At 36.5% G+C, this 11,309-nt stretch overlaps 1 protein-coding gene across 2 annotated transcripts in view; it reads right to left on the reverse strand.

The window, feature by feature from the left end:
* Positions 1-11,309, reverse strand: part of Abcd1 (ATP binding cassette subfamily D) — a 214,574-nt gene that overhangs the window by 55,002 nt on the left and 148,263 nt on the right. For both annotated transcript variants that reach the window (XM_017612434.1, XM_017612433.1), the window contains 2 exons: positions 8,989-9,128; positions 8,747-8,919 (listed from right to left, as the gene is read on the reverse strand). In XM_017612434.1, the coding sequence (XP_017467923.1) occupies positions 8,747-8,919; positions 8,989-9,128 (313 nt within the window). The remainder of the gene's footprint in view (positions 1-8,746; positions 8,920-8,988; positions 9,129-11,309) is intronic.

The raw sequence follows: 11,309 nt of genomic DNA on the forward strand, positions 1-11,309 counted from the left end.
AATGGTAAAGTTCGTTTACCACCTCTGCACGGTTGTAAGCCATGCAGAGTCCGTAAAATGCTCCGGAAGCAGTGTCCGGAGGATGCGTCAGACTAGGCCGAGCATACTTTGAAGTGCCATCTAATCAAGACTTAAGAAAGTTCAATTACATGGCAGTTGAGAAGTGCATGTGCAAAAATTTCATGAATTGCATAAAGGAAATTTTGCACATGCAGCAGTACATAGCATGTATTTAGGCGCCTGGTGTTAGCAGACGCGCCTAAACATACCGGCCCCCGTAGACGACTTGGTCGTCTAGTGGATATGACAAAAGCCGCAAATATCCGGCTCGAAGGACCATGAATAACTCAGTGAGAGGGGAGACCAGTATGTTTGCAAGTATGTATTTATACAAAAAAATATTTATTGGTTCAAAAATGGTGGGTAGGCACTGTGGCCAATGGTAAAGTTCGTTTACCACCTCTGCACGGTTGTAAGCCATGCAGAGTCCGCAAAATGCTCCGGAGGCAGTGTCCGGAGGATGCATCAGACTAGGCCGAGCATACTTGGAAGGGCCATCTAATCAAAACTTAAAAAGTTCAATTACATGGCAGTTGAGAAGTGCATGTGCAAAAATTTCATAAATTGCATAAAGGAAATTTTTGCACATGCAGCAGTACATAGCATGTATTTAGGCGCCTGGTGTCAGCAGACGCGCCTAAACCACAATAATGCATATCAGAAAAACCGAAATTATGCATATGCACTCTTTCGTTTGAAAACCGAAATAATGCATATGAAAAAAACCGAAATAATGCATATATGCACAGTTTCGGTTGAAAGCCGAAATAACGCATATAAGTAGTCCACTTGCAAACAGCGTTATGTGATTTTATAGTAGAAAGCCATAAATTTGATAAAACGACTACGACAACAAGTAACTTTTAAATTTAATCTTTTTATTATTACCTAAAAATTTGGATAAATAAGAGCCTTATAAAATGATAACATAACATAACATGACATAAGACAACATTAACAGTCTATACGACCTAAAGCAGTTTTCTAAGATCATCATAAGATGGATACTTTTGAAAGTTTATTAATAAGTATGATAGAAGAAGAGTTAACATTTGATGCTATTTTTTCAGAATATAAAAAGATGTTGCACTGTGTTGTTAGTGGACATGAAACTACTTTTAATACTGGTACGCAATCCACCAAATCTAAAAATCTAAAAAAATTTACATAGCGCACTTTGCATGTGGACTACTCATATGAGAAAAACGAAGATATGCATACATGCACAGTTTCAGTTCAAAACCGAAATAATGTATATGACAAAAACCGAAGTAATGCATACATGCACAGTTTCGACTCAAACCCGAAACAATGCATATGACAAAAACCGAAATAGTGCATACATGAAAACGACCTTCTTTCTGCGTAGGCGGCCTTCGGCGTCGCTTAGGGATTATAACCCTTACTAAGTAGAATTTTCCTTTCTGTGTTGCCGGGAAAGGGGGGCGGAAGTTTTTTGCGCAGAACTTATTTCTGCGTATTCGGCCTTCGGCTCACTTTGTGTGAAATAAATCATAAAAACTGAACAAATGTAATCTTTATTTCTTGAGTTTTATTTTTTGCCCAGAAAATAAAACTTAATTTTTGCATGCGTGAATAGACAGGGGGGCGGCTGCATTGAACTTTTAACGCCACTGTGGAGTGGGTAATGAAAATACAGAAAACAAGATACAAGGGCAGAAACATAGACAAGGACAACGACAAAGTCACAGACACTCCAGACGAGGGATGTTTCGAATGTCATATTTTTCACATTCGCGAATGCGAATTTTCGGAATGTGAATGTGCGAATGCGAATGTTAGGAATAAAATTAAAAAAGATATAATCAACTAAAGTCATCGTTTTTATTACTTAAAAATTTTGCAAATTATTAGAACATTGAACGAGTGCTTAATCGTGTTTTAATCTAGTAGTCAAAGTTCAAAAGGGGCATATTATGTTTCAAAAAAGTAATTTTGCTGCCTTTTCTCCCATTAGGCAATTTCTTAAGCTGATGCCAGATAAAACTGTATGGCTTTGCGTGACATTTATAACTTTGCCAGCAAAGCGCCAGACGCAAAAGGTTTGCCACAATGAAAGCCAAGAAAACAATTTTGTACTGCTTTTTTACTCGTCAAAATTGGTGTGGATTTTATATATTTTGCTTTAAAAATATCAACAATGTAATTAAATGTTATGTTTCTGCATGAAAACTCGAATTTCGACAAAACAAAATACATATTAAACCGGCTGATTGGCAACTCGCGCAATAAGATAGCAGTTGGCCATATTTTCGCTTCGCGCTGCAGATGCAACGAAGCGTTTTATCTTGCATACGGTTGCCAGACGTTCTGATTTTATGAGTACAGTACTGATTTTCAACTCTTGTACTAATTTTATTCATTTCTTCAATCAGTACGCTAATGTCCTGATTTTTTAAATTTTTTACTGACTTGTACTGAATTTTCAATTCAAACAAAATACTTTAGGATTTTATTAAAATTTTTACACAATGTTGGAACTTCCTTAAAATGTACTGTAAAAGGTAAAAAGAAAAAAATTTAATTATAGTTGACATGTTTCAGATAATGTTTGATATGATCAAGAAATTAATACAACAATAAAATTAATCGTTTTATGGGCATATCGCCGGGTCGTTACGTACCAGTTGCGATAATATGATGGAGCTTAAATTATTTATAAATAAGGCTGACACTTTTTTGTCGAGTGTTGTTAGTTATCTCGAAAATAACTTTCAATTTAATATTAAATTTGAATATTCGAATGGCTTTCGTCGATAACGTACAATTCTTTTTTCACAATTTACTGACATTGTAAAAGAGTTTTGCATACAAAACATAGAGTTAGATACTCTTTTTAGCGAATTATTAGTCTTTCAAAATTTTTACGTAGTTGAAAAAATTAATTTAAGCTATAGGAAATATAGATGAAGTCCTTAATAGTGGTATTTCACCACAGTTTGAAAAAATATGTATTTTTTTTTCTAATACCACACTCAAACGAAGCAACTGAGAGGATCTTAAGTATAAAGTTTGCTTCCTGGCTCAAATAGAGAACCGGCTTCTGATTAAAATTTTTTAAAGTGAACTGCAAATAAAAAGTAATTTTGAAATGTATAATAGAATTCTTTGACTACTTAAACACTGAAGATGGATCTCATTATTGCTATTCAAAAATGTTATAAATTTAAAAAAATTTATTGACTTCTGTGTACAATGCTGTGTATACTCATGCTAAAGTCAATAACACTTATTTTTTATGAACTATATTTTATTTATATGCCGAAATAACAAGTACTCTGGCGTTTTAATGTATTATATGTTACTTATGTACATTCATTATTTTGCTTTGAATAAAAACGTACTGAAAAGTACTGATTTTTTTAGCATGAAAAAGTTTAACGTACGGATTTCGTGCGTAAAAAATCTGGCAACCCTAATCTGGCATCAGCTTTAGAGGCTCGTATATAAGACCGGCTACACTGAACAATTACTCACTTGGAACGCTGGCGGGGGGAGCGCTCAAATATTTGCGGACCAGATCTGTCAATTTGGCGTATTTTAGATTAGTTTTCCACCAATCTAGAGGATTTTCACCGAGATGAGCTCTTTTTTCTTTAAGATGGGCCGTCAATTGAGCTTTAATTAAACATTTTTTAATGCCTCCAAAATCTACATCCGAGCCTTCTCTTTAGCCGGAAGAATCAAAAATTATTTCTAGGTTGCTTAAAAGACATTGAGCAGTACTTGTTGAAGAGCCGGTTTTTCAATGTCTGATTAGCACTAATCGGATGTAGAAGCTCCGGTTAAATACAACGACTGCTTTATCGATCACATGTTATATGCTTGATGTCGAAAACGTCGATAATGATGTTTAACCGGCAAGTAGTGATAACCAGACAATGAACAACCGGCCCTTAACCGTTTAGCGCCTGAAGCTAAAAGCCGGTTATTGTCCGCACCCTGGTTAGCCAGACTTAAAGCAATTTCAACAATATTAGAGAGTACACAATCGCATTCGTGAAACATTCGTGTCATTTGATACGAATGCGAATGTCGAATGCGAATGTGTAAAATGATGCGAATCATTCGCATAACGAATTCGAATGCAAATACTCACAACATCCCTGCTCCAGACACTCACAACCTATATTGCAGGATCAAACCAATGATAAAGATGAAGAATAGGACAAAGTTAAAGATAAATAAAAAGACAAGGATAGAGATAATGATGAAGATCAATATCAAGAAAAAGACAAAGACAAAGACCAAGTCAAAGACATAGCTGAAGATGAAGATGAAGATGATGAAGATGAAGATGAAGATGAAGATGAAGATGAAGATGAAGATGAAGAGGAACATGAAGATGAAAATGAAGATGAAGATGATTAAGATGATGAACATGAACATGAACATGAATATGAAGATGAACATGAACACGAACATGAACATGAACATGAACACGGACATGAACATGAACATGAACATGAAAATGAACATGAAGATAAAGATAAAGATAAAGATATAGATAAAGATAAAGATAAAGATAAAGATAAAGATAAAGATAAAGATAAAGATAAAGATAAAGATAAAGATAAAGATAAAGATAAAGATAAAGATAAATATAAATATAAAATATTTCAAAACTATCAACAGCTCTACGCTTTTGTTTTCAGAAATGTGCCGAATGAGTATTGGGATTTTTTCATGAGTGCAACCAGACTTTCGAGCTTGTGTTTCGTATTCACGGTATTCACGTCGTTAGACCTGCATGATTTTAATAAAAATTGGTGTCTAGACGCCAAAAAGCAATAAAATAGACGCAAACATTTTTCACAATTTTCTAACAGTTCGCTACAGCATCGAAAGCAAAATTCTATTCGACAGAAAATTCGATACTCAACGAAAATTTCGACACGGTTGCATAGCTCATAATACGAATTTCACATTCGAACTTCGATAACGAGCGAAGATCGAAAATCGAGTGCAACTCATAAGGTTTGTTACACACGAGCCCGCGGGTACCTGCGGGTACCCAAAACAGCCCAGAAAGCGTTCCTCACGCTAGAACAATGGGTAATAGACAGCGAATACCTTCCACTTTTGGATCGTAAATGTCTTCTTCTTCGTCCCGAAACAGTCCGGACTTTTTTTACGGGCAGAAATGTTCAAAAGGCCAATTTGAAATAATGTTGTTTGTTTACATCCGATAGTAAATTTTGTTAAATACAAAATTGGAAAATAGCACTAAAGGTTCAGAAATGTAGGTATTTGTTAATTTTATTAGCTATATAAGATAAATACACATAAAATTATTGTTTAGCACTTATTTGTTGATTTCGGGCACGAAGTGTTTTTTTGCGTTCCTCACACTCTGGGTACTTCTGGCCCGGGTTGACACATTTTTGACACTTGTAACTTATTTTTACGCTTTAATTACCGAAATAGCCCGGAAAGCGTGTGGAAGAAACTTATAATAAGAGCCGTAAATCAGTTAGCATGGAGAAACCTGCTGAATCATATGAACCAGACTTAATTCCAGTGAAAGTTTCTATTGAAGAGCGAGACCGCAACGCTTTGAGGAAATCGCCAACGGCTCTGATACTGATTCCAGTAGTGATGTGGGTAGCCAAACGATGAAGAAATTGAGAAATATTTACAGGTACCCCTTATACACAGACAAGAAGATCCTTTCATTTGGTGGAATCATAGACGGCCGCTGTGGTGTAGAGGTAAGCCTGGGTTCAAGCCCGGTTCAACCCAACATAAAAAAAAAACAAAAACAGGTTTTCTACAAACCTCCGAGTGTATTTCTGCCATGAAAATAGCTTCTCATAAAAATACAATCGCCGTTCGGAGTCGGCGTAAAACTGTAGGTTCCTCCCTTGTGTGATAACATCAATGCGCACGCCACAAATCGGAGGAGAACACTAACAAATACGTAAGCAACAATTTATTATTATTATGTTCGCAAAGAATTTCCAAATTTGTTTACACTGGCAATGAAGTACCTCTGCGAACCACCTTCCTCAGTGAACTCAAAAATAGTGTTTAGTGCATCGGGTAGCATTTATGTTGAAAATAGAAATAGGTTCTTTACCGGTAATGCGTAAATGCTTATTTTTATAATGAAAAATATGTAAATTTTTAAATCTAATAATTAATAAGATACTATTAAATTTGATTATGAAAATTAAAAGAAAAATTCTGAACTAGATTTCTAAATAGAATCTTCTATAATCGAGATCCGGAAATCCGGCTGGACTTTAACCAGTATCCGGCCAGATAGTCGGAAAACAGAAAATAGGCCGGATAAGCCGGATTCGGTATATCTACCGGATACCCGGCACATCCCTAGTATTAAGCGACTCGGAAAGGTCCTTCGCAATTCTGACGGAGCTGATGGTATTGCTAAGCGTAATTTTACACAGCCGTATCAGTTTCGCGGGGTAGCAGCTACTTTATGTGCTATCGAAAGCGACAAACAGATGGTGAGTGGCGTAAGGTGACCAGGTGGTATATGGTGGATTTACCAGGTCTAAAGCCGCACTGATACGGCCCACTCAGTTCGTGGACGGTGGGCTTCAGTCTTTCACATAATACGCTCGATAAGATCTTGTAACCTATGCTTAAAAGGCTGATCCCGCAATAGTTGGTACGCATGGCGTGGTGACCTTTCTTGTGGATTGGGCAGAGTGATTTACTTTGTTCCTCCCCCAATTACGATAGCGAATTACCCCATTCACACGAGCACATTCTTAATTCGTTTTGACAGTTCTCTGTCTCTGTTTTTTTTTTTTCCTCGCTACAAAATTTATGCAAAATGTAAGTTTTTGCTAAAAATATATAAATTTCTCTATTAAATTGGTGATGTATACTTTTATTAACTTTACTTTTAGTTCTCAGACAAAGTGCCAGTTATGATTTGTGAACTAGTTTCGATAAATTTCCTATTAAAGTTAGAGACGGCAGCAATTTGTAATAGCATGGTAATAGGATCTGAGTTACCAACAAATGAGGTAATTCGCTCTCAAAATTTTGTATGGCGAATTACGTAATCGAAGGGTAACTGGAGTGCGAATTACGAATGATAGCGAAATACGTAATTGGGGTGGCGCGGCAAAGCCGTACAAAACTCCAGTCGACGGGCAAGCGTTCGCCCGACTATATTGTACATAAGAGTTTGTGTATGTACCTTATCAACTCTTCGCATCCGCACTTGAATAGCTCAGCTGGCTTGTTGTTTTTCAGCCGCGTAATAGCTATTCGTGCCTCGTCAATGTCCGGCGGTGGGAATGCTACCATTCAATAGGGTGGAAAAGTGTTCCCTCCACAATTTAAGCACGCTATGTATATCGGTCAGTAGGTCATCATGTTTGTTCTTAGAGAAATTCTCTGGTCTTTAAACCTTCCCGAAGTTGCCCAACTTTCAGATACAATTTTTTAACGTTTTGGCTGCCGCTCAGTATTTCAAGTTCTTGAATCTCGCGTATTTCGGCAAAAAGCTCGCGTTGCGCCCGATCGCAGCGTAGCCTTGTGGGCGGCATGTTTTCTTTTCATTCGGCGGTACGCAAAAAGCGGGAAATGTGGTTCCACTTCTCGCCACAAGTATTTCGCTAGCTACAAGCTATTTCGCTAGCTACATCAGCAATAAAACACCACAACCACAGCTACATATTGTGGGCAGTTTGGAGCATTTAGAATATTTTTACTTTTGACAGCTCTTACTACATACCACAGCCTCACCATTCTGGCTAGCAAGTTAGAGTCGAGTGGCGAAGACGCTGGCTGTCTGTTTTGATTACAACTTTTCAATCTTGGGCTTTCCTTGTGCCGCTGTACACACATCTTTTTCTGCACAAAGGCGTGTGCTTATCTTGGCTGCAAAAAGACAGTGGTTTGAGTCGATGTTTGGCCCTCGGCGTTTACGTACGTCTAAAACACTTGAAACATGACTACCATCTCCTACAACATGATCGATTTGGTTTTTTTGTTTTACCATATGGGAACATCCACGCAGCTATACGATGCTTTTATGCCGGAACATAGTACTGTATATTACCATGTTTCGAGCCCGGCGAATTTGATCAGCCTCAGTCCTTTATCGAAAGTTTCGTCGTAGAGGCTGCATTTTCTGACGGTGGGGCCAAATATTTCTTCTTTGCCCACCCTGGAGTTGAAATCGCTGAACAGTATTTTAATATCGTGACGGGAACCGCGTTTGTATGTGCGCTCCGTAGAGCGTGGGTGCAAATGAGCGAGATGTAGAAGAATCTCGCTTTGATGCAAATTTCGTCAACTGAGGTAAACGATAGAAATCGGTGGCGCAGTGTTGCGAGCAGTCGCAAAAATTGCATGTTATAGCTTCAAAAATGTAAATATGAGGTATTTTTGAATATACTCGAATTAATATAAATCCAAAGTTGTAGAAGAAAATATCTTATACCAAAGACCCTACATACTCACAATTAGCTCGCTTCCGAAAGGATGTTCGGTTGCTAGCCAGAGGATACTTAGTGTAAAGACCGGAAGTCGTGAGTTGAAAGGCGATCAAAAACTTCATCTGCATGCGTATACGCAGAACTATCCACCAGTATCTAAACACAGCTTTTATCTGCAGCTTCTGATATTTTCACAGCCCAGAAAAAATGCAATCTTAAAAAAATTAAATTATTTAAGAACTTACCTTGTGACCTCCGTAAAATGCAATTTCTTCAGAATTCGTAATAATTCGAGAATGTATATGCCGTAAATAGCCATAGCGATTGGCTTCCTCCGCAACGAGCTGACCGAATTTTGGGGAAACCACTCGCATTATATGCGCTGTTAAGGATATCACGGCAACAGCTAGTGTTGGGCCTTTTGGAATAAAACACAAAAATACTTCAATAAGAAAAGATTAAAAGTACAAATGAATATCGTTGCTACCTGAAAAAATGTTGGCTTTCATTTTTTGTGTGGACCGCATTAAAGCAATACCAATAAGCATCAAATCGAAGCAAGGCTTGGTCACACTACTATATAAATGCGCTACTGAACTGGCAAATACTGCGATGTCCTCCGTTAATCTATTAACAATAAAATTAGCAGAAATAAGTAACTTCGTTGCTTTAACGTATTATTTAAAACTAGCTTTTGGCCCCGATTGGATGTTTTACCGTGGTGGATTTGTTTTTCGAGGTTTATTTTTATTGAAGAAGGTTCTAAGCCTAAACATTTGTTTTAGTTTTTATTTTCTGCAAATAGTGTCCCGAAAATATTACCAGCAAATTTAAAGTAAATGTAATAAATAAAATAAACAGATATCCCAAAATTACTGAAGGCCTATCAGACCTCCGAAAGTAGGAATGTAAGATATTAAAAAAAAAATCTCGAAACTCGAATAAACTGTTTTGAAAATAGTTTACCAGAGAAAATCACCCCGAAGCAGCCACGTTGATTTTGGTGTGGGCCTTAGTCAAACTATCAACCAGGTCCCTTACTCTGTAAGTCGAATCAAAAAGTAATTATTTTCGAAAGCAAAATTCGAATCGAACATACACTCGTACTCTATAGTTCGTTCGAATGAACTTTAGGAAATATTCGAAAAAGGTAAGAAGCACCTTTTGCCGCATGTAATGCGCAAAAGAGAATGCTGGAATAAAATTGTATCAAAACATGAAAAATTACATTAAGTTGTGTGTTTGAAAATAACAACTGATATAATTTAATTTTATTTAGAAAAGAAATGTATGAAATTAATAATTAAACCAACATGTCTAGTGGCGTTATGTCCGGACGAAGATAAAGCTTAAGGGACGCACTGAGTGCAACCAAGAGCAGTCCCAGATGGTTAAATAAATTATGTATATTTATTCTCTGCGATAAGAATATGTACAAAAATTAGCATCTGTAATTAAATAATTGGGTCCAGGAGTGTTCAAAAACATTAATTTTATTTTAATAATCTAATATCTACAAACGTTTTGCTCCAATTATAAAAAAAAAACGAATGGAACTGCATTTAAATTTTTATATTGTTCTATTCGACCATTATGAGTTTGTGATAGGACCACACTGATTTAATTTAATTTTTAATGTCTTAAAATATTGTACCAGACACATTTTCTTTTCAACTATTCAAGCTATTCAGGAGGTCCTGGATTGGCAATAGGAATTGCATTTGCCAATTTTGTGCTTGCTGCCATGGCAACCGTATGTATTTTATTATTGTGAATTTACAAATGCAACGAATATGCAAGTGCAAGAGCATATGCACAAGATACTGAACAGCCCTAATGATTTTAAACTGTTGAGGCTTTGTATTACGTTTTTTTACCTTATCTGCAATTAAAAGATTTTTTCATGAAAATAATAGGGTAGAGCGAGGAGGATTTGACAAAAGCAGGATTTGTCATTTTCAAATATAACGCCAACCTTGACAAAGACAGAGAGCAGAAAAAGCAATATTTGATGCCTGATCACTGTTGAGCATTGTATACGAAGATGGCAGTCGCTTCTCTAGTCAGCTTGTTGCAGCACGGGTTTTTAGATTTTGTGGTATTTTCTTGCTAATTTTGCCCACTTAGTTTTTTTGCGTGAAGTGTAATAGTGGCACGTTTTTCCTGTTACTCTTCGCGATTTCAACTATTAATTTTCATATAAAGTGTATTATTAGGCATGCTATGCACATCGTGCGATCTCAAATCGGTGCGGTTTGCAAAGTATTGTTGTATATTTGTATTCAAAGTAATAAATATTTCAAATGGAAACTGCTGGAAACACATCATTTACGTTATATCCATCGATTTAGTGCCAAATTTTTCACTCTTTGTTGTAAATCCTCCGAAAAAGATTCTGTAAATCGCACCGATTTGAAATAGTGAAAATTAAAAAGATCGGATAACTATAACCTATAGCTCCCATACAACTGATTGTTCATATGAGATTTTTCGTTATAATTCATCCATTTATGTAGCTAGGACCACGAAATTTCGCGCTGTTTTCACTCATTATCAACAGAAGACTTACAGTGAAAATAACAAAGATCGGGTCACTATAACCTGCAGCCCCATACAACTGATTGTTCAGATATGAGGTCTTTTATCATAACTCCTGCATTTATGCAGCTAGGAACATGAAATTTCGCACCATTTTCACTCATTATTAACAGAATACTTACAGTGAAAATAACAAGGATCGGATGACTACAACATATATCTTCCATACATCTGATTGTTCAGATATGGGATTTTACTGTAAAACTCCTT

This window comes from Rhagoletis zephyria, unplaced genomic scaffold (genome assembly GCF_001687245.7).
Source record: "Rhagoletis zephyria isolate East Lansing unplaced genomic scaffold, Rhagoletis_zephyria_1.1 Rzeph_scaffold_00539, whole genome shotgun sequence".
NCBI classification, from domain to species: Eukaryota; Metazoa; Arthropoda; class Insecta; order Diptera; family Tephritidae; genus Rhagoletis; species Rhagoletis zephyria.